The sequence below is a fragment of the Oryzias latipes genome, chromosome 8 (assembly GCF_002234675.1).
Source record: "Oryzias latipes chromosome 8, ASM223467v1".
NCBI classification, from domain to species: Eukaryota; Metazoa; Chordata; class Actinopteri; order Beloniformes; family Adrianichthyidae; genus Oryzias; species Oryzias latipes.
In genome coordinates, this window is record NC_019866.2 from 23,302,839 (window position 1) to 23,326,923 (window position 24,085).

The following is a 24,085-nucleotide window of genomic DNA, read 5'->3' on the forward strand; positions in this document are numbered from 1 at the left end:
TCAAGTGAAGTGTTCGCTGTTCAGATCTTACTGCACTCCTCTGTATACGGCCCCTCTTTGGTGGAACTATGGACGTGGGACATTCCACAAATTCTTAGTGGCCTATAATGATGCTTTTAGGCTTCTGCTACAGGTGCCCAGGTGGTACAGAGCCAGTCAGCTGTTTGTGGACGCTCACATCCCCACCTGTGAAGCTCTACTGCGTAAGCTTACATACAGCCTCATGGAACGCCTGGACAAATCTAAGAACTCAATTATCATGTCTCTGACTGATCCCAAAAGAAGCTCATGCCGCTACACTTCTGCCCTAAGGAAACACTGGATACAGCGATTATACTCTTTTTAAGTTATATCTTTTTACTTTTTATTATAAATACTGTATTTGTATCTTATGTTTTATTTTATTCTCTTTTCTTCCTATGGACCACCTGAGTCTGAAATAAAAGTTTGATATTATTATTATTTATTTTTTTCTATGTTGAAGGTTTTATACTAACACTATGTCACATTAGCGTTTTCCACAAACACAGAAGGCGCTGACTTTCATGGGCTTGGGCATCTTGGGTTTCTCTGCAGCCTTTTGGTTCCAATTTTAACCGTTGTGTTATCCTAGACACTGTAACATTGGGAGTTGGGTCATCTAGACCCACTAGACAGTGCGCTGAACCTTTTTTCTTCTATGATTTGCAATCTTCACTGGTTTCCATGGATTACATGAAATCCTTTCCACCTTTATCCACCTTTGTCATGGTAGGGAGAACACGTCAATGGTCATCTTGACCCCATAGGATAGCACAAGGGTTAAAGGGTCCCCCCCTGGGGAGATGGAGGAAGTGGCTGGGGAGAGGGAAGTCGGGGCATCTTTGCTTCAACTGCTGCCCACGCGGCCCTGTCCCAGATGGGCGGAGGAGGATGGATAGATACATTTTAACAGTTATGGGTGAAGTTTTCCAAAATTATATTACAAAAAGGCAAAACAAATAAAGTTAAACAAAATTTTAGGTGCAACTAAGGAAGATTGAGCATAACTAAACAGAGCAAAAACAGAAGATGAACACTTCCCTGTTCATACGACACACTCAAAGACTTCATGTTATGAACTGTGACAACTGATCATCATTCTTTTAAACTCATAAAGTCTTTCAAATGAACCAAAAGAAATTACTGATAGAAAATTACATTCAAATAATTAACCGGTGCAATTTAATCGATGCTCCAATTAGAATATGATCTGCCCAAATCTTAAGTTAAATACAAAATATCAGTGATAAAAAATAAAAACTTTGTGTAATTAAAGAGAATAACTTCAAACCAGAAGATACATTTTTTCATAGATCCAGTAGGACTCTATCCAAAAAAGCTTGTACATATTAGTAGCAAGGTTAAAATTATATTTTATTATAATATATTAGGTATATCATATTTGGTAGCTAGTTAGTTAGTTAGTTTATTCAGCAAAATTGGCTGAAATGTTTCACACTGTGGTAAAAAAAAATTTATAACGTGTGTCCTAACATTAATAAGTGTTACTGTTTAAATTATCGACCGGAAGAATATCAACCTTCTTGCGGTGGTCAGTCACTGAATTAAAAACGTCATTTAATAATAAACATAAATAAAAAGTCATTTAAGTGGGTGTTAACCCAACTGCTGGGTGCATCGACAAACGCCATGGTGTCGCACTGCATGAAGCGTGTGAGACGGACCGGAAGTTGGTGGGAGGAGCTTAGAATCTGGCGCAGGGAAGCTAGCATCTTGTAGTCCATGTGACATCTCAGGAGTGCTCCTGCTAAAAAAAATATCTGTATGTCAAACGTGACAACAGTTTTATTTATTGTTGACATTTTTAAAAATCTGAGTAGCACCTCAAACCGGCGAGTTGCCTCGTGCTCCACTCGGACTAGTCCTCTGTAGTATGGCCGGTCCAACCACCGAGACAGTATTCAACATTTTCCGAAGCATGGAGAGCGGACCCGCTGCCCCTTCCTCCGCAGCCACCGCACAGGTAAAGTGTCAAACAACCCGCTAAAGTACGTTTTCCTCCCGGGAGTCTTAAGTTAGACCCGCCTGAACACGCGACGTTTCAGCTGACAGTCACCCACGAGTGGAGCATGTGTTTCAACTTAACGTTACTTCATGTTTTTCTAAAACATTTATTGAGTTTTTAACTTTGAACCCTTTTATTGTCCTTTTATTTTATTTTTTACAACATAGTAAAATAAAGTCACTCTAGTTATTGGTTTGAACTGGAACCTTTTTTGACAGCTTTGGATTGTTGCAGAGATGAGGTTTTAACGTTTATTGCAGACTTGTGTGTTTTTTCTTTCTTTCCTGAAATCGGTATGGAATGATGCATTATGGGTACACACATGTAAGTAATAAGTGCACAAATTTAAATTTATACAATGTGAGGAAAACCCTTTAAACCAAACGGAATCCTTGAAAATCCCTCTGAGATACACTGCTGATGCTTTTTACAGATGTATCTGTACAAATAGTTATCTATACATTACTTTTATATAATAATTGTAACCATGAGTCTGTCGTTTGTATTACGACCAGCATATAAAGTCTCATCAGTTACTATTAAATTCATGTTAGATAAATACAACTGATTGCAGGTTCGTCTTTTTTTACTTGTAGTTTTTCACTGCAAATGTTGAGTTCTGCACTTTGCTCTTCTTGCTTGTAAATTTTTAACAGATTCCACCAAAAAAGCACCAATGCAGGGGGCAGCATCCAGCCCACCAATGAATTTGGGCTCGAGTTTTGATTTATGTCTCCTTTCTATAGTCTTATCAGCCTGTTCATCTGCTCTATGTTACACAATTTGATCCAAAAAATAAAATTAGATCTGTCTTGTTTGCACCTGGTAGAATATCTAATAATAGTTAAAGTTGCACCATTCCTTCATAATAATAGTCTTGAATTCAACACATCAACATGGTTAATTCAGCTGACTCAGATGCGACTGCAAAAACATATTTAATACAGAATGTGGAAGCCACTTTCATTCTAAAGAGTTAGCAGAAATATGAACATATCACATACAGTAAATGTGACCAAACTAATTCAAAGACGTAATTCCATAACATCTCTAACATGAATATTAAATGAACTGACTGTAAAACTATAGTATTGTTAAATGCATCAAACTTTTGATTAAAGGCCCACTCTGATCATCTGATCATCTTTTTAGTGTCGCTTTCCAGGACATAGTTTCTGCAGAGCGGCAGTAGTTGATTAGAAATTTTGAGGGCGGGTCCATTGGTGTGGAGCAACCCCGCCCCCCCATTCCCCTCCCCGTTGCTGTTTTTTTCATCTGCTCCTGATTCACCATGATTTGAGTAAAGAAATACTCAGACATGCAATTTTAAGTTTCTTTTTTTTTATGTAAGTCCTCCATCATGAGACCATTACTAAAAAAATGTTGGTCTTTTAAGTGTTTTTTTCTTCTTATTTTTTTATTTGAGGTTATCTTTTTACGGTGACAAACAAAAAATGCATCGGTTGGTTTGATTTGAAAATTGTGTTTAATTGTATTTAAATGTAATTTTTTCTGTATAATCATAAACATATGGAGTCGTTCTTTTGCGATTTCAATACTAAATGGCTGACTTAGTTTTGAGTGTGATTACAGAGAAACATAATCCTAGATGAGGACAGATATTGGGACAGATTACAGCTCCTCTGAGTTCATGTTTTGGATGAATGAGACAGTAGGAGGGATCCCAACAAGCTTTTGTCCTCTGTACTTCCTGATCAGGCCTGGCTGGATCATCATTCCCGCTCTCTGGGCTTCTTCATTGATGGGAAGTTTGTTCATTTGGCAGAAAGGAGGAGCCTCTCCGTTCTCGACTCTAAAGGTGAGCGCCGACCGATGAACAGAAACCTGTTAGTGGTTTTTTGGCGGCCATAGGAAACTCCTCCTCCTAAACCCACCAGGCGGTCAGGTGTGCGGCGTGCTGTGTGCCGAAGAGGCCGACGTTTCCCAGTGCGCCGCCTCTGCTGTCAGCGCATTCAAGTCCTGGAGCCTCCTGAGCTGCTACCAGAGAGCCAAAGTGCTGCTCAGGTCTGTCCAACGCCGTTCCACGGAGCTGCTCCGTGTGGACCGCTCGTCTCACGACCTTCCTGTCCTCTGCTGTCAGGCTGGTGGGCGTCCTGGGGCTGCACGGTCAGTGCTTGTCGGAGCTGTCCCAGCTCTGTGCGATGGCGTGCTCGCCTCCGTCCCTGATCAGGCTCCTGCAGTTCTACAGCAGCTGGGCTCAGCTCCGGGACACGCTCCTCTCCGGCTGGACGCCTCTTGGTGAGTCTTTGTGGTTTTTTTTTACCGTGGTTTACGGCGCTCTGACACACCTTCGTTGTCGTCTTTTCCAGGTGTGGTGGCCGTTGTCACCTCTGATGACTCTTCTGTCTACTCTCTGATGCTGAAAGTCGTACCAGCGCTCGCCATGGGTGAGTCCCAGGCGCCTACATGCCCCGCTCCCTTCGCCTTCGGCGTTACAGACTCCTGCTCTCTCTCATTTCCAGGTAACGCTGTGATTGTTGTTCCTGGGCGGAGCGTTGCCCCTCCAGCTCTCCTCTTGGCGCAGCTTTTCTCAGGGGCGGGACTTCCTGCTGGGGTTCTCAACGTTCTAACAGGAAGTGACGTCACGCTCGGCGTCAACGTGGCCCAGAATCCCAGCATCTGCTACGTCACTTACAGCGGCAGCAAGCCAGTGTGTGACATTTCAAAGCCGGGGGGTAATGGAGCTGACTTTACAGTCTAACGGGTGTTTCTGTGCTCCAGGACGGGCTGGCGCTGGTTCAGGCTTCAGCAGGGATGGGGGTTCCCGTCTCCGTGTCCCCCTGCGTTGGGGCCACGTGTCCCTTCATCATCTTTGAGTCGGCGGACATAAACAGCGCTGTGGACGAAGTGATAGAGGCAGCCTTTAAGAAGAAGAGTGAGGTGATGCAGCAAAGGATGGGATGTTCGCCTGATTCCAGCTGCAGTCTGCTCCAGAGTCCTCTCTGCGCTCTTCCCTCAGGTGCACTGGGTGTTGTGCGTGCAGGAGAGCGTGTGCGACAACGTTGTGGATCGTCTGAAGCTGCGCTTGGCCGGGTTAAAGTGCGTTTCCCTTCAAAGTGAGGCTGACCGCAGCCTGGTGGACACCGCAGTGCAGGAAGCTCAACAGCAGGGGGCGACGGTGAGTCAGGAACCTTTAGACATGTCCGAGGTGCGGCCCAAGCATTGGTGCTGTCCGGATTCCCACCCTAACCCCTAACTACTAAAAAACTATATAGTGTGGGACTATGTAGTGCACTGAATTTGAAAAAGCAATGATCAATACCTTTTTAACGGTGGATATGACGTCATCAATTTCACGAAGTTAAAATCTAATTAATATGAGCGTTTTATGATGATTATTTATGAGTCCACTGTCTTCTGAAGATAAAAACGTTGATGTTTTATTTAAAAAAAAAATACATTTAAATGCATTTTTTGGGCAAAACTTGTTCAGACGCAATGCATTGTGGTCTAAATTCACCGATCTAGTGAGCATTGATGCACACTGGTTTTTGGCAGAGACTTCTGGGAAATTTCTAGGGCATACGATTTTGGAATTGTAGATTCGCACAGAACTGCAGAACGGCAAACGCGCTACATAGTGCACTATGTGGTGAGCAGGGAATGAATTTGGACACAAGCATGGACTGTATAAAGGAACTGGAGTGAGTGAGTGAGTGTGGCGCTATCAATGGGAAATGATTTACTTCCAGCTCGGTTCATTCTGCATTTTTTCATGATACTGATGCCGCCGTGTTGGAGCCAGACGTCGTCAGTAATTGATCTGAATCGGTCTGTGTCACCGTTTCTATGGCAACCATTCTCGACAAACAGGAGGGAGCTTGTTGGAAGTCCACAACCCTACCAATGAAAGCTCGGGAGAATCTGATAATCAAACGTTTCGAACGTCATACGTGAGACCACTTACTTTTACTGAGGCATCTGATCTGCTAGTTTATAATTTGAATAACTTGTGTTACTGATTTTTTTTATATATTCATATAATCAAGAACATGTAAATAAAAGGTATCAGATCTACTTATTCTGACCAATAGAATGGATGAGCAATTGCTGTTTATTTCTCTATAGAAGTCTATGGGGTTCTGGTTTCTTGGAACCAGCAGGTACTTCCTGTTGGGAACGCCAAACAGGAGGAGGGGCCACTCAGTCCAGTTCTCATGTACCGTCTACATGCCCACATGTGGGCAATGATTAACTTAAATCTACCCTGGACCTGTATTCTTTTACTGTAGTTGCACCAGCTCAGTGGCCTTGTGGTAGGGTGTCCAACCTGTGACTGGAAGGTCGTGAGTTCAAATCCAGGCCAAGGACTCATACCCAAGACTCTAAAAATGGGACCCAATGCCTCCCTGGTTGGCACTCAGCATTGAGAGGTTGGATTTGGGGGGGTTAATAATCCAGATCTGCAGCTCACCGGTCAATTTGGAAAAATAACATTCATGTTAAGTAGAAAAAAGTAAAAAATTGTTATAGTTCTCCATTTCCCCCAAGATGTTCAGTTAATGAAAATTATAGAACTGCGGTTGAAAACCGGGCTCTCAAGCGTTCACCCTGCCAGATCTGACTGTCTTTGGACCCCCCCTATTGCTTTAAACTCTGTTTATACAAATCAGCAACGTTTAATGATTGTATTGACTTCTTTTGTTGTTTCTTTGTAGTTAATCCAGTCGTGCTCCGCCCCCCCGTCGGGGCCTCTGTATCCTCCCACGGTGCTGTGCGGGGCGGCCCCCGCCTCGCCGTGTGTAGTCAGCCCGGCCCCTGGACCTCTGCTGCCGCTCATGACCTTCAGATGTCACAAAGAGGCAGTAGCTGTGGGTAAGGACGCCGCACCGCCGCCACCGCCGCCACCGCCGCTCTGGACTTTGCTCCAAACGTTACATAAAACAGAACCGCAGAATTGCAGCTTCTCAGAAATGTGTGCCGGTTTTGACAGATTCAGAAATCAGTGTAGATACTTTTAATCTAATAATAAATGCTGTAAAAATATATTAAACATGTTAATTACCCCAAATTTCAAGGTTAGTATTTAGTTCTTCATATATGTGGTATATTTCAAAGTAATTATACAGCATTCTTTTCATTTTTAAGTCTATTTCTCTTCAGTTTGTTTGAGTTTTTTCCATCTAGATTTCTCCTTTTATCTTTTTGTGTAAGCACAAATCGATTGAAAAGATGTTTTTTAATTCCTTTTTCCCCCCCATTATTTTTCCTTACTGTGGTTCAACCTGTAAAGTTTTACTGTATATGTACTTACATATTAGGATTTGTGAGTAAATTTTCCCCAAAAAATCTATTTGTGGTTCAAAAAATCTGAACCTCTTAGCCAGTGCTGTGTTTTTTTTTTGTTTTTTTCAAAATAGTTTTTATTGGATTTTAGTGCAGCAATATTGAATAATAAGTGATACGGAACAATGTATGCATTTTCCCCTCCTTTTCCCACACATTGAAACAAAAAAAGGGAAGGAACCCCAAACAAAAGGGCGGTACACATCCAGCCAGTGCAGTGTTTTTAAACCAGTGAAAGATGGTCATTGCTTGGATATCAGCTCTGAGTTCATCCAACCAGAACCAAGTTTTACTCTGAGTAATGAATACAGAATAAAGAGTTTTTTTTAGTACACTTTTGGTTTGTGTTCTTCTTTTTTAAATCAAGTGAAAAATACACTTGGGCTCAAAAACTGTTTAGAAACAGTTTAAAAACACTGAGCTACTGTAACGATTTAATGATTGACCTGTAGGGGGCAGTATATGTCCTGGAGTCATTATTCATTTTTTAAAGGGCCCTGTATCATGCTTTGAAGCTTTTCAGATATTGGGCCTAAAAAAGGAAAGCGTTTAGCTGATCACCGCTAGCTCGACGGAGAAAGTGGGTGTGTGTGTTAGCCTGGGGGCGGGGCTAGCCGCGCAGACTCTTCCTGGAAGGGGCGGGTACTCACTTTATGACATCACAATGTTTTCATGGATTGGGAGGGGCTGGTGCTCAAAGGATGGATCAAAATACCACTTTGGGGTCGGGGAAGGGACATGATAATACTCTATAGAGTTGATTTAGCACGATATCGGCCCTTTCCAAGTACAGTTTTACGCTGAGTTTTAAAGGCGGCGATCCAAAGTCGTGCAGCCTGACTTCTGTTTGGCTTAAATTGAAAAGGCAGAACAGGCTGTGGGTTTACCTGTGGACCTCTGTGGTGTTTAGGGAACCACAGTCCTCACGGCCTGGCAGCTTCCATCTGGACTGAAGACCTGACTCTGGCTCTGGAGACCGCCAAGAAGTAAACGCTAAACCCTGATTCCTTTCCCTCTTTTCTTCATTTTGTGTCCAACTGTCCCTTTTTCTGCTTCATAATTTATAAACGTTCTTTTCTGTTTCTCGCTCTCGCTTTTTACTTGGATGTTGTCTGAAAGGTTGTTCTCAGCTCCCATAATTCAGCTCTGCAAGGAGCCTGAAAGAGGCTGACTCAGAAACCTGCAGGGCGGAGCTGGGAAGTGTGTGTGTGTTAGCTGCCACGCTCTTCACACCTTTGCTGTCCTCCTCAGTCTGTCGGTGGGCTCGGTGTGGGTGAATTCCCACTCGGTGGTGGATCCGTGTCTGCCCGTCTGCGCTCACAAAGACGGCGGCAGCTGCACAGACGGAGGACAGGAGGTGAGCCGCGGTGGACGGATCGGAGCTCTGACGTGAGCTAAGCCCACGTTCAGAGTTGAACTGTTGTTGAAAAGCAGAGGAGATGCATGAAATGAGACTGAAGATGTGCTTTTGAGTCTTTAAAGACGCACTCCCATCATCTTTTGAGCTCTTCCAAAACTCTCCCAGTGGTTTTTAATTATGAGTCTACCGTTTTTAGCCAAAATCCAAAAACATGTGTCGTTTTCCATGGCATAGTTTCTGCACAGCTCACGTTGGTTATAAACTCATGTCTGAGTTTGGGCGGGACTGTTGACCCCCTTCCTCTTCCTGTTGCTGAGAGCCCTTTGTTTACATGCTGTCTCGCTAACATACAGCTAGGGCTGCAGCTATCGATTCTTTTTGTAATCGATTAATCTAGCACTTAATCGATCGATTAAGCGAGTAATCGGATAAAACGACTTGTGTGTGTTTTTGAACGACCAAAACAAATAATGCATAACAAAAATGATGTGGTTGTAAAATGAACAAGCATTTGATTTTAAAGATCCGCTTTGATGCAAATGTTACTTTGGTGTTTTTAAGTTGGTCTTGAGAAGTGGCGGAGCTAGAACATTTTGTATGGGGGGCAGAAGACTTTGAAAGGGTGGCACAACACCAAAATGGAAGGCCATTAAAAATAAAAGAATCAGAAAAACATATTTGATCATTATCATTGTTTATATTTTGTGTAAAAATAATGCTTTTGTTATTTTTGCAATGCTTAAAGAAGCCTCGCGGTCCGCTGACAGGCGAGCTACCGCCTGTCCCAGCCCCTGCCTCTCGGCGCCCCCTCCATGCTCTTAGCTGAGTGTCCCGCGGGGTCCGAAGCGTTTACTTTGAAAAAATTAGAGTATTCAAAGCAGGCCCGGTCGCCTGAATACCGCAGCTAGGGGCCCTCGCCGCCCGCCGATGCGGCCCGCGCTGGTCGCCGCGGAGCGGCTGACACCGCCCCTCGCTCGCTGCCGGAGCCACGCGCCGGTCCCGCGCCTAAGGCGTCGGGGTTCCAGCGGTCACGCAGATGTCTTCTGTTCAGATGCTGAATCATGGAAGATGTGCTGTTGTGGTATGCCAGCTCTATTTTGCAGTAGAGACACTGCACCTTGTTCTCTTCTTTATGAAGTGTGTAATGATCCCACACTTAAGACAATTTCTGCCGTTAATTTATAGATCTATTCTCTGCCATCGCGCCAACTAAATTTAAAAGGTCCGTGTGAATAAACGGTCCGTGTGACTCAATCAAATCCCTGCGCCGCGCGTATAGTGCGCGTCATAGGAATTTAACGAGGCTTCGAGGCAGAGTTTTTGCCTCGAGGAATTTTTGTAATCGAGTAACTCGAGGAATCGTTTCAGCCCTACATACAGCCCTGCACAGCCCTAAGCTACTCAAACTCTGTTTACTTCAACAGTAAGATCTCTGTAGAAAACACAGTCGTCTGCTTTCTGCTGGATCCTGTTTGATTCACATCATGTCTTTTCCGTCAGGGTCTGTACCAGTTCCTGCGTCCGTCCGTCTCCTCTCTTCCTATTCGTTCATCCGCGGTCCCCTTGGATTACTCAAAGTTTGGGACAGAAGAGTCACCAGCAGTCATTCCTGACCCGGCCAGGTAAAAGCTTCTTACTAATCAGTCTGTTCATCCTACAACAGCCCAGGGACAAGTTGAAATGACTCTGCTTTGTGTTTGTCTTAGCTCTCCTCCGTCCTACCTGCAGTTTGTTGGGGGCAAAGCCTGTAAATCAGTGTCTGGCTGCAGTGTTGCTGTGCAATCACCAGGGGGCGGCGGCGGCGTGCTGGGGCTCTGTCCAGAGGGAGGCCGGAAAGATGTCCGAAACGCCGTGGAGGCAGCGCTCAAAGTCCAGCCCGGGTGAGAGAAACCTCCCAGCAGGACGATCTACCGTGATCCTGCTCTGAGGACAGGGCTGCTACATTCATTATTCTGTAAAGATGATCTGCATTTAAACCTAAATATGATCCAATTAAATTTAAACAGTTTCCTAAAAGTTTCAGTGCTGAAGATCTGAACGTCTAAAAACGTCTGAATTGTTCTGAGTTGTTCTGCGTTTCTGGTCGATGTCCTCAAAGGCTAACATGAAGAGTCCTGCCATCGGTCTTCCAGAAAAGTCCTACAGAAGTTGCCGAGATTAACACCTTTTTCTTGTGTCAGCGGTTTTCCCTCAAAGCCACGCCCCTGTTTGTTTTTAGCTGAATTTGCACTTTCAAATGTCGGATTTTATTTGTAGAAGTGTTGAAGTCTTTGCTGCTCTGTTTCTCAGAGTGGGTCCTCCATGCTGCCTGTTAACTGTTTTCTGAGTGTTGGTGGATCAGCTGAACCAGGTGTGCTCAGGCAGGTGAGCGCTGAGCTCAGCAAACACCAGCCTAACCTTTGACCCTGGACGGTCCAACCATATCACTGTAGATAAGTGGTTTGGTAACGTTTAATCCCGACTGATTTGGTATTTCTCACGTCGGTTTGTATGAAAAAATTCAAAATTATCTTTAAAAAAACAAAACAAAAAAAAACTTAAAATGAACCTTAATACGGCCAAGTTTAAAGACATCTGAAGCAACCTGAGGTTTCCATGGAAACGTGTCCTTCTCAGAGCTTTAGAACAGAACAAACAGTCCTTCGATCCTCTGATGGTTCTCAGGTTTAAACCTATAAATGTCACTCATTTCTAAATAAATCAACTCAGAAGTGACACCGTTTTAGCTTTTCCCAGGCTTTGGAGTTTCTTAGAAAATATCTGTTGTTTTCGAATGTTTTTTTTTTGGATCTTGTGCCAAAGTCCTGTTCAGAGGGGAGGGTTATGCCGAGTTCTTTCTCAGCTACGCAGTAAATTATTGATGTGACCTGATAAAGTTCTGTTCCTGGGACGGTCCCTCATGTAGCAAAGCAGCTTTATGTGTTTTATTTGTGTACAAAGACAATTCAAAGGTCTTTACACCAAACTAGAAACATTTGACAGAAATATTAAAGGAGTGATGATAAAAATAAAGTTAAAAAAAACTGGATTGAATCAAATGCAGCTGGAGAACAGGTGGTTTTTTATCCTGGATTTAAATAAACTGTTTCTGCTCATCTGAAGCTTCCTGGAAGTCTGTTCCAGATCTGTAGAGCATAGAAACTGAACGCAGCTTCTCCGTGTTTGGTTTGACTCTAGGAACAGACAGCAGACCGGATCCAGATGAGCACAGACATTTGGCCGATACAGACTGGGTCAGGTGGTCAGTCTTGTATTTTGGTGCTAAACCATTCAAAGGTTTATAAACCAGCAACAGAACTTTAACGTCTCTCCTCTGGCAGACATGCAGACCGTGTCAAGACCTCAGAACCAGACTGATGTGGTTCTACTTTTTTGGTCCATATGAGAACACGAGCAGCAGAGTTCTGAATTTTTATTGACCTGTAAAAACACTGTTTAGTTCCCCCCCCCCCCCCCCCACAATGTGTCAAAAGTAACAAATCCCCTGTCTCTGATGTGTTTACGGAGAGCCATGCGTCGCTATGGTAACCAATGACGCTGTTCTTAGCATGTAGTTGTTGAATAGAAGTAGCCTAAGGAGGGAGCCTTGGGGAACTCCAAATGTAATTTATGTTGGGTCAGGTGTGAAATTACCAATCGACACAAAATTCTTCCTGTTTGCCATGTGGAACTCGAGTTCCACACGCTTTAAACATCCGTTCAAATTTCCGACAGTTTAAAAGATCTGTATCCTTATAGATGGTTTTTGGATGGTCCTGCTGTGTTTGGGCATTTCTCCTGTTTGGTAACGGTGACCTCTGACAGCTGGTCGGTCAGGCGGTGGTTGCACACAGTGAGACATCGCTGTGGGTCAGACCGCCACGTTTGCACATCACTTCAGCTGAGGGTGGAGCGTCAGTTTTGACTCACCTGTTCTTTCATAACCTGAACAAAATCCAGGTGGATTCCTCACGCCTGGAGGGAAAACATTTGTCTGAACATTCCACTCTCCCTCCAGCTGGCAGAAGAAGACTCCTTCTGCACGTGCGCTGTCGCTGCACGCTCTGGTGAAGGGCGTGGAGGCAAAGAGGCAAGATCTCGCAACATCACTACACACCCAGACTGGTGTGTCCATGGACGAGGCTGAAAAGGAGGTGGAGCTAAGCATCACCAGGCTCGCTCTGTGGGCGGCTTACTGTGACAAAGTGCAAGGAGGATCTCTGGTGAGGAATCGTGAAGGTGGTCTCAGCTGACTGTCAGGTGGGACCATAAAATCATCTCAGTGTTCCCTCTCCATGGGTCCTTATTTCCCTCGCCGTCCTCTTTTTCAGCCCATGCCAAAATCGGGCTCCGCCCTCTCCTTCCCAGAAGCCCTGGGGGTTGTTGGGGTTGTCCTGCCCGATGAAAGCCCCCTCCTCTCTATGGTGACGCTTCTTGGAGCAGCGATTGCCTCGGGAAACGCTGTCGTCATGGTTCCCAGCCAGAAGCATCCACTGCCCACCATAGCTTTCATTCAGGTAAACGGCCAACTGTTATCCAGGGCAGGGCAGGGCAGGGCAGGGGCAGGGGCAGGGCAGGGGCAGAGCAGGGCAGGGGCAGGGGCAGGGCAGGGTAAGGTATTTCCAATATACCTAAAATTTTATTTAATTCACAAACAGCTGGTCTTTATTAAACAGATTTTGGCATTAACTAGAAAAAGTGCTTTCATAACAATATTGCACAAGAAAAATAGGCCAAAGTTGAAATATTATTGCAACTTTGAACCAAAAAGTACTACGTTTTCGGTATGTCAGCACTAGGATTAGAGACGTCAGAACAAAATACCATTGCAAGAACTTCACAACCATGGAAAAAAAGAGCCAATTTTGGCTTTTTTCGTCTTTTGTTACATTATGAGACAGGGCCTGAGTAATTTTATTTACGTTTTTTTTAATTGCGTTTAAATCTAAATGTTTTTCCTCTTTATTTCCGTTTGCTAATCATAGTAATGTACATTTTCAGCAGTTGGACAGCGTCATTATTCATAAACGTGTGCAGTTCTCAGATGCGGTTTTCCCACTCACGTTCACGTTCCATCCACAGACACTCGCTCATATCGTCCCGCCTATCATCTCATCGACTCATTATTACGTTCTCGTTTCACTGAGGCAAACTTTTTTTTCCCCTTACGGTGCGCATTAATTTAAATCGCCTGTTCATGAAGCCTGACATGGTAAGTCATGTATGTTCTGGGAAACCATAAAGTTTTATTAAGTCTGATTTCTTTTTGTTTTGTTGTTTTTTTTTGGTCACACCTCTGCGTGCCGCTGTCTTCCTCCCTGCACGCCGATGGTGGACGACCCCTGGAATAGAACATGCTTTCATGGTCACTGAAACATGCTACATGTACATGTTAGTGTTAATCAGTTCAGAGCCATAGACATTTAACCAATTTAAACAATAAAAATCAGAATCACCTTTATTGGCCAAGTACAGTGCACGTACAAGGAATTTGGCTTCGGTGTCTTGTGCTCCCGTGCAAACTAGAAAGATATAAAAAAAAGTTTAAAGGAGTTAGACAAGAGAGGATTAATAATAAAAAGAAAGTACTATGAGGTAGATATAGGAATATTTAAACATAACTAAATAAAAATGCAACAGTAGTTCTGGTGTGACAGTCTAAAAAGTAATAAATATGACTATTCCCAAGAACCTGCAATCTTCTGCTCTCTGTCATCAGTCCCTGTTGATGGAAAATGTCTATTTTTATCCTCCTGTGGTCCGTGATTAGATCCTTTGTATTTGTGGAGTGCAGCAGCAGGTTGTTCCCCAAGAGCTGCTCTACCTCGTCCCTCTATTGTGACCCCCCCCCCCCCAGCAATAAATACTGGCGCCCGAATACCTAGAAATAATGTTAGTGTTAGGGCAGGAGCTCGCAGCCCTGTGGTTAGCTGGCGCTGACGAAAGCTGCAGATGGACTGTGGGAAACCCAGGTTCTGGAGTTTCTGTGGGAGATCCAGGTGGAAGGTCAGCCTGCATGGCTGTGTCCTCTGTTGGTGCTTCAACACATGAAGGCATGAACCAGCTTTTCAAACCTCCTCATCACCAGTGGAGTGAGGGCAGTAGTCACTGATGTGGGACTTCATTGGTGGAGGGTTGTAGACTCAGTGGACCCAACAAAGTCTGATACAGAATCTTTTGTTATCCATCCTGGAACACCATTTGTCAGACCCGCTTCAGTTGATGGAGACCTCAACGAGCGTCTGACCCAATCCTATGGGCCTTGAGGGCCATGGGGTGTTGCATAGCAGTCTCTGGTGACTCCAAAAGTTTGAGCACCTCTGCCAGCCTGTTTTCACTATTGGCTACTTTCTGGTTGGTCCCACAGTTGAACCGAACGCAGCTGCAGTTACCAGGCCCTCTGATCAATGTGCCCACAAAGGCTGGACATCTTCAGTCATCAGATTTGTACAACTGGCTATGTGAAAAAAATTGGTCAACATTTTAAAGTCCATGGTCTGATTTGGAGAACGTTTTCAGTCAGTGACGGGACTCTGCGGGTCTGTTCTTGGTAAATATGGAAACACTGACATTCCTAGTGTTCGCTTTGCTAACCCAGAGCTAGCACATCTGCAAAGTTTCTGCTTACAGTCTGCCAGAAGGAAACCGTGACTGCTTTGCATGTGTGAGGCTGCCGTGGTCCCACATCTTCCTGTTGCTTTGTTTTAAAGCCCCACTCAAGTCATCTTTGATTTATAGTCAAAGTGTTTCCAGTGGTCTTTTAATTATGACTGTGCCGTTGTTAGCCAAAATCAAAATAAACCTTTGTTGTTTTCTAGGAGATAGTTTCTGCAGAGCGGCAGGGATTCATTTGAAAGTCACCTCTGAGTTGTGGGCGGGACTGTAGGTGTAGAGTAGGCCCAGCCCCCCCTTCCCCTCCCTAATGTTGAGAGCTCTTTGTTTACATTCTCTCCTGCTAGCTTACAGCCCCAACCTAACATTAGCGGTGCAACAATAAATATTGGAGCCACGCAGCCGTGGAGCTAAAGAAAACAAAGACGTACGTCTATTTATCTGCAAGTGGATGATCAGAATGGAGCGGAGCAAGGAGCTTTTACTATACTATAAATGTGCTTTTTTTTCAAACGCCAATTTTTCTTCTGCTTTTCTTACGATTTTAATAAAGAAATACTCAGAAATGCAATTTTTACTTGTTGTTTTCCTTCATCAGAAAAATGCCACAGGAACATGTTAAAAACTATTTTCGTCAGAGTGAATCTTCAACCATTGTTTTCCTGTTTCTTTTTGTTTATTATACAGTGATGAAAGTCTTCCGGGAATTCCCGGAAATCCGGGTTTTTGAGCAAACCGAACGTATTTTCCGGGAAATAAAGACCTGATCTTTACGGACAAATCGCTTTCCGGATTAGAAAATGGTCTGAAATCGGCGAATTTTAGCTTTATTTTCTGTATTTCTCCGCGGATCGCTTCCTCTATGGTCGTGGCCATCTCTCGTCTTCCCGGCCTAATTGACCAATGACGGGATGTTTTAGTTGCTTTCGGATGCGTCGACGGGTCTGATTGGCTCTGTCTGCACCACGTGGTCAGCGTGACTCGCTTCCCTAGAGACCAAAACTGGCGGACCCACGCTAAACTTTCACAAACACATCTGAAGAGTTTGCGATCAAATTTGTGTTAAAATAATGGCAGGCATCGTCATTATTGAGCGTGGTCACGACCTCAGTTGTGAGAAGACGATAAAAAACAAATTGAAGTGGTCTTGGCTGGAAAAAAAAGATTTTTAAGGTAGTGTAGGTCAAATACTTTTTGTGTAAAATAATCTCAAAACCAGAAATAATTTCAGTTTTAGTTTTGAGTTTCAGTTTTTATTTTGAATACATTTATCTATCTAATTTATTTGTATTTCCTAATTACCATGATTTAGTTCAGTATAGTTGACATTAATTATAAGTATTTGATGGTTTGGACCCGCACTCCCTTAAAAAATAATGTTTACAATGTTTAGCTTAATTTGTATGTTTGTTTTGATATTTCCCAGATTACTTAGTATTGGTGTTAAAGAATTGATGTATTATGTTATAGAATTATAGTTTAAAGCAGATCCCATATTTTGATGTAATTATAGTTTGAGAAAACAGTGCAAGTGGATGTTGTACATCAGTCATTTCTAAAGCAGAAATAATGTATAAATAACTGAGGTATTTTCATAGAATATCATAGTTACTGGTGTTCTTTTTGCCATTTGGGGCTTTGATGTTACTATATTTTAGCAATTGTATGTTTTGCAGCTTTAAGGAAAAGCGTAGATTGTAGGATTGTGTTACTTTGAGCAATTTTCCAAATTCTTTTTTAGGACCAGCAAGTCCTTAATGGAGAGTCAAACTAGGGGTTTGAATGACAAATGATGATGCTCCCATTAGTCTTAGTTTCTTGATTAAGAAGTGAATAACGAGCTGCCAGAATGCACCAGAATGCATCTAAGACTATGTATTTTTCAAAAATTTCTCTCTGCGTCGCCATATCGCTCAAAGAAAAGTTCAGGGATTTTTTCCTTGCCTGACTTTCATCACTGATTATAGCATCTTTTGCCATTTTTTCGGCGCTTAACTCTTACAATATTTCAGCTATTTTAACCATATAACTATCAAAATGTTCAGTTCTTTCAGCTTTTTCCAGCTATGACTTTTGGTCCTTCAAATCCCTGAACTTTTCAAGATATTCCAGGATTTCCAGGATTTCTGCCTCCATTGAAATCCATGAGGAATCCTTGGTGCAGAAACTCGCTGGTTCGATACCCGGCGCTGGCATTTTTCACAAACATCTTTTTTGTTATTGTGCTGCTTTCACTTTATGATCAACTTTGATCATTTCTTTATTTTCAATTATTAACCTTTAAGTTTTATTCTCGTTATTCTGCGTTTTCTTCTGGAGATGCAGCTCCTTCTAGTTAGGTTAGTTTTGATCAGAAACACACGCCTCTGCTCGTCCCCTCAGGTACTGCAGTCCTCTGACCTACCAGCAGGGCTTGTTAACGTCGTGACAGGAAGGCGAGACCAGCTGACGGTGGCTCTTGCTAATCACAGCGTCATCAGGTCTATCTGGTACTGGGGGAGCGCTGAGGTGAGAACAGGACACCTGCTGGATAATTAAAGAGAGCCGGAAAGGCCTTCCTGGATCGAGTTCTCTTCTCGACAAATCCAGAGCGTTCTCTCGTTTCTAATTGTCACTCCTGTCTGCGTTCCTGCCACAGGGATGCCGGTACCTTCAGTACACGTGCACCCGCCCCCTGAAAACCCTGAGGCTGGTGAGCCAGGAAGGCCAGGACGAAGGTGTGGACTGGACTCAGGCCAGTCCATCGTTCTTGGAGGACCTGTGGAGGAACGCCGTCCAGTGGAAGAGCGTGTGGATCCCCACTGCATAATGTGACAGTCGAAAAGAGGTCAAAGGTCAAGAAGCCACAAGACGGCAACTGTAGACGAAGAAGCGTGATAACGTTTAGGAAAGATGAACAAAATCCACAGAATAAGTGATTTTTCTATCCATATATATATTTATATATATATATGGCAAACAAAGCAGGGATGCCTTCTCTGTCCACACAAGAAGTTGTGAAAACCCAAATGACTTTGACCTTTTTACAGATTCAGTTTAAAGTGCTGCAGTCCACTTACTGTAGATGGAAAGCTTCCATTTTTAGGTTTTCTTTCAGTATTCATTCCTTTTTGTTTACCTTTTGCCTCTTGATGCATTGAATCTTCCAGTGTTAAGATTTTCTGTTCAGTTCACTCAGAACTGAGTTGTTTTGATCCATTTTTAATCTAAAATACTTGTCCTGGTGTTATGGATATCTGGATTATCAGTGTTTTCTTTGATCTGTTGTGCACAGATATACTAGTCCAGTAGAACTGTGTGAATGACCACAAAAAAGATTTGCATAAACTCAACTGAAACTCTGACATCTGTAGCACAGAAATATGTCTTATTATTGTGCTGATGATTTATCATGACTTGAAAACCGGAAGCTTTACCTTCACTTTGGGAATTTTATTTTTAATCAACGGGTTCCGGATTCTGTGCACTTCTCCATCACAAGGGCCTGAATAAAAACACTTTATGAAGGACCACATTTTTTTAAATTCTCAGAGTTTATCACTTGTTTTCAAAGATTCGTTTAGTTGACCGGAGTTTCTTGTTTCACTCAAAGTGGCATAAAAAACAGTAAATGTTTTGCCTGAAATGTTCTCCTTCTGTTCCTTCAGTTGCATTTTTGGTGCAGTAGATGAAACCAAAGATTTAGTGAGGTCGTTCACTAAGCTTCTATTAAAATACACTGTAGATAGCTTTATGTAATCTGATTACAACCATCTTGAATTTGAGCAGACGGCTTTCCTCAGATATATTTCAGCTGGAAAACTGCTCCAGCTTAGAGATGCTGCAATCAAAGATTAGATAGATAGATGGATAGATAGATAGATAAACTTGTAGTCCATGGTACAAAACCTACAACTAAGAACAGACGGATTGTTATCCTTTCAGTAAACGGTCATATCAACGTTTCCACAGCTGTCATGTATATCGTCTGGCACTATATGCAATGTTGGTAAGTAATAAATATTTACAGTAGCATTCAGGCGACATACATTTATACATTGTATTTCTTAAAACAGCCTGCAGTTTCCTGATGCGGGACAACACGAACGGATCACAATCACTGGTCCCTCTGGGCGTTTTTAGCAAAAGTCTAAAAGTATCATCGTGAGCCACTTTTAGTCCCCGAAGGCTAACTTTTTTTTATAGTTTCACCAAAGATGTGCAGTGTACAGTGGTGTGTAGTGTTCTCTAGATGTCTCACGTCAACAGAACAAGAACCAAATTTCCTTAAGCGTTTATTAGCATGGACATGTAACATTCAGCACCGACTATACATATCATCACCTGAGAAACAGTCGGTGATCACATCACCTACCTATTTCCTGTTATGACAGACACTTAAGATATTATCAGACAGTTTAAAGTATGAAAATGTCGTATTTTTGTCTTTTTTTAAGGCCGATAATTATTAAACACGTTTTGATGCATTGTATTTTACATCATGTTGTTCACCATACTCTGAATACACAGGTAGCTGTTGGAGTCCAGCTGATCTGGGGCTAAAGACCAAGTCATCAGCGTACATCAGATGATTTAACACTGTACCCTCCATCTGTGCAGCCAGTTCTACACCTGTGACTTTTTAGATCAAGAAGACAACAAAAGGTCAAGCTGTAGGAAACTGTTAGGTGTGGCTGGAAGCGCCGCTCAGACAAACGTCAACACACCTGAAACATAAACACCGTTTAACTTTAGGAAATACCGGGATGCAGCTGAACATGAACATGCAGACAAACTTGACAGGAACCAGAGCCTTACCAGAGTTAGTTAAAGGTGTGTCAAAGCTGTGTCACTGTGAGAATCATTTACTCGATACAGCGAGACATAAAATGTCTGTAAATGTAATAAACGGTTACTCGTTACAAAAGACTCTGTGGTTCAGCTTCATTTGTGTGTCCTTTTTTTGTGTCCAAACCGGTTCCAGCCAGCACTTTGCTGAGATAAACATTTCTGCGGTCACACGCCTCCTCCCTGCTGCTCCTCCACAGAGGAGCAGAATCATGCACGAAACGCTGAGTCATGCTGGGACCCAGGAGACCCATTTGAAGCTTAAAGGTGACCGTGTGATGTATGACAAAGCAAAAATAAATAAACAAATGTGGGGATGTGACCAAATGAAAAATCTTAGGTTCCAGTTTGTTGTTTTGCTCTTCTGTGAGCAGCCTTTTGGAAGGAGAAGTGTGCAAAAGGAGACGGACAGGAAGTGAAGCAGACGCAGACAAATGAGATGCTTCGCATAACCTTTTTAACAGCGGGGCCTGTTTTTCAAGCTGAGCCTGATGTGTTTTGATGAGGACTGCAGTGAACCCTCCCTAGTGAGACGATACCTGGAAGCGGTTGGACCGAGGAGCATCACTACATGGAATTGGACCTGCATGGGGGAGGAATCGGGTGTATAAATGATTCAGACATGAGCTGTGTGTCTCCTCAGGGATCACTTCCTCAAACAGACCCCATGTTTTCACCTCACACCAGCAGAAGGAGCGGCTTTTTCCATTTCAGTCTGTCATCATAAAAGCATGTGAGGATGTTTGCCACGCAATCAAGATAAAATCACATAAAGAATGCTGATCACACATCAGGTTCCTAAGAACAAAAGATCAGCTTTCAGGGTAAAATATGGTTTTGTTTGCCCCAGTATGTGTACACCAACAACTGTTAAGCTGTGAAGGACATTTAAAAGCACACAACAATGCTTTTTACAGAAAATAAGGTTTCTAAAAGGTTATTGGGAAGCTAATAAACCTTTACTGGTAACTACACACAATGCATGACAAAAAAAGGCCAAGTCATTTTGTTTTTAACATTGAAGCTGCCATATTTTAACATTTTGGAGTCATTTTAGATCTTTTTGGCTTAATGTCACGAGAAAAGTACCTTTGTTTTTGTAAAAAAAAAAAAAAAAGAACAGAATTAAAACACGATATAAGACCAGAAGAATTGTAATCATAATCCAAAAATTGATACATGTGGCTTAAAATTAAATGCATCTAAACAGCTACAGGCACACTGCAAAAAGAGGCCCACTAGAAATAAGACAAAAAGAATATTATTTAGCCAATGGGGTGAGAAAAATGGTCTTAGCCAGAATTGTAATTTTAAGAAAAAAAATCAGAAAACAAAGTAATCACACTACTAGCTTTCTTGATTGGATTATTTTCTTGCAATAATAAGACATAATCATCATAAGACATTTTTTTCATGGAACAAGAATCTTTATATTTTCTTAAGATTCAGATTTTGCAGCGTAAGTTAAAAAAGTAAAATGACATAAAGTGTTCATAGTTGACAGATCTGACTGACTAAACATTTAGTTGTTTTTTTGTTGAAAACTGTAAAGCTGGTTTAAATTGAAAAGACAAAGAAACTAAAAGATGTTTTAGCTTTAAATCACAAAGTTACAATGTTACTAAACGCAAAATAGTTTAAGTAAAAATGCTTTGTCATTGTAACGTGGTATCAACAGTTTAAACATCGCTGAGTCATAAGGGGAAAAAAAGTTATTTGCGTCAAAGCTGTTGTTTTCTTTGTCGTTTCTCTCTGGAGCTCGGTGATTGGTCAAGATTTAAACATGACGTAATGTTGGTCACGAGATCAGCTCAGGGTATAAATACAGCGAGCAGCTCTCCTTCCGCTTCACACTCGGGGAGAATCTCAAAGAAGTTCTTGCTTCAACAGTGTTTGAACGGAACTTCCTCCGCGTCGTCTATCTCGAACATTTTGCCTTCCAGCTGCTTCAACCCTGCTGTACTTGAACGCTGCCTAAAGGAAGTTTATTTTTCTACCGCCTTTGTTAATAAAAGCGAGGAAAAACCAACCAGCTAAGATGGAGTCCCAGGTGCGCCAGAACTACCACCGCGACTGTGAGGCCGCCATCAACAGGATGGTCAACATGGAGCTGTTTGCTTCTTACACCTACACCTCTATGGTAAGACTTGAAGGCTATTAAACAATTTTAAATTAATTGTATTTGCGGTTTTTATTCGGTTTTCTGCACCGCTAGTAGTTGTGTTAGGCCCCGCGTGCTCACAAGCGCTCGGTACGCTATGCTAGCTTTTCCTTGTTTACATGTTCATAACTGTTCTTTTAAATTATTTGAAAGAACTTTTAATGTAAAATTAAAAGGTTGTCTGGTTTATCCTGACGTCTGGTTGTGTCCCGTCTCTCCCTCAGGCCTTCTACTTCGACCGTGACGATGTGGCCCTTCCAGGTTTCTCCCATTTCTTCAAGGAGAACAGCCACGAGGAGAAGGAGCACGCGGACAAACTGCTGTCCTTCCAGAACAAGAGAGGAGGACGCATCTTCCTGCAGGACGTCAAGGTCTGAACACGGACTCTGGTTTCCTACAGACTAAATGTTTCTTCATTTGGAGTTCTGAATGACTCATGTTGGTATCATGTCTGCTCCCACAGAAACCAGAGCGTGATGAGTGGGGCAGTGGGCTGGAAGCCATGCAGTGCGCCCTGCAGCTGGAGAAGAACGTCAACCAGGCTCTGCTGGACCTGCACAAGGTGGCCTCTGACCACAAAGACCCTCATGTAGGTTATTTTGACTCCTTCCACCGCTTTAAACGTATATCTGAAGTATTTTACTAAATATTTTTTGTTTTCAGCTGTGTGACTTCCTGGAGACCCACTACCTGAACGAACAGGTAGAGTCCATCAAGAAGATTGGTGACCACATCACCAACCTCACCCGCATGGATGCTCACACCAACAAGATGGCAGAGTACCTGTTTGACAAGCACACCCTGGGCAGCCAAAGCTAAAGGAACAACTGGAGGAACCTTCCAGATGCAGGCCTCAAACCGTCCTGCTCCACCTGCTGAAAAATGTCTTGAATCCGTTGGCTTTTGTCATGTGACTCTTGCCCATCTTGATGGGTTTGTCTGAAGTGTCTTTGAACCTGAATAAACATTTTGAGCTGGATTCTTGTCATTGTTCTTATAGCTTGAATTTTATAAGCAGTTTCCTCTAAACCAGTTGGTCTACTTGACAATTTTCTGAGTGGACTGTTAAGAACTGAAACTAAGTTAAAATGCTACAGGTCCTAGATTACATTCTACTTGAATCATCCTGTGTGGCAGACAAATGAACTGAAAAGCTCTTTGAGACGAGTTCGGCCATCTGGAGGATGTAGTTGAGAATTACTCAAGGAAAATTTTCAACTGGCTCATTTGGAGTCATGGTTTTGAGGATGAAATGAGCTGTAAAGGTCTTTACACTGAAAGAACTTGACCTAAAATATTTCCCCCACCAGGGCAGCTAGGAAATTTAAAAAACCTGGGCAGCTGAAGAGATCAGAAATGAAAATACGCCCAAGTTTTTGGAACTGGTTTTACAAGATTTTTTTTTTTAATGGTTCTTTGAAAAGATTTGTCATGAGATAAAAATGCCACTGCTGCTTAGGTGGAAAAATCCAGTGGAATTTTGAAAAACCAGTAGCCTGACTCCGACCTACAAAAAACCTTGCTGAATTCAGGAAACGCCAGCCTTTTCAACCGACACCTCTGGGATGGAAAGAGTCAGCAGCACCAGGTTCATGTAGTCCCCCGAGTCATCTCCGAGCTGAGATGTTAGTGGTTTGACTTCTGGTTTTGTGAAATGACACATTCAAGTGTCCTTGGGCAAGACCCTGAACCCTTTGGTTTGTTTTGGGAGGTCAACAGAAGTACAGCTGTTCCCTCAATCTGAGTGTAAGTCAGAGCGGATGGATGAGAAGCAGTGTGACAAACATTGACT

General features: G+C 42.8%; 2 protein-coding genes across 2 annotated transcripts; both read left to right on the top strand.

Annotated features, from left to right (window-relative positions):
• The first annotated feature begins 1,704 nt into the window (after positions 1–1,704).
• Positions 1,705–18,819, top strand: aldh16a1 (aldehyde dehydrogenase 16 family member A1). Its single transcript, XM_020705532.2, has 17 exons — positions 1,705–2,005; positions 3,767–3,866; positions 3,946–4,072; positions 4,149–4,306; positions 4,378–4,455; positions 4,531–4,718; positions 4,790–4,948; positions 5,028–5,186; positions 6,727–6,883; positions 8,265–8,340; positions 8,606–8,711; positions 10,215–10,336; positions 10,421–10,594; positions 12,712–12,916; positions 13,025–13,210; positions 17,688–17,813; positions 17,944–18,819. The coding sequence occupies exons 1-17, from the start codon at positions 1,916–1,918 to the stop codon at positions 18,112–18,114; spliced, it is 2,382 nt and encodes a 793-aa protein (XP_020561191.2). The 5' UTR covers positions 1,705–1,915; the 3' UTR covers positions 18,115–18,819.
• Positions 18,820–21,979: 3,160 nt separating this feature from the next.
• Positions 21,980–23,272, top strand: LOC101170845 (ferritin, middle subunit). The gene is made up of 4 exons (XM_004071859.3): positions 21,980–22,272; positions 22,518–22,664; positions 22,757–22,882; positions 22,957–23,272. The coding sequence occupies exons 1-4, from the start codon at positions 22,171–22,173 to the stop codon at positions 23,110–23,112; spliced, it is 531 nt and encodes a 176-aa protein (XP_004071907.1). The 5' UTR covers positions 21,980–22,170; the 3' UTR covers positions 23,113–23,272.
• The last annotated feature ends 813 nt before the right edge of the window (positions 23,273–24,085 follow it).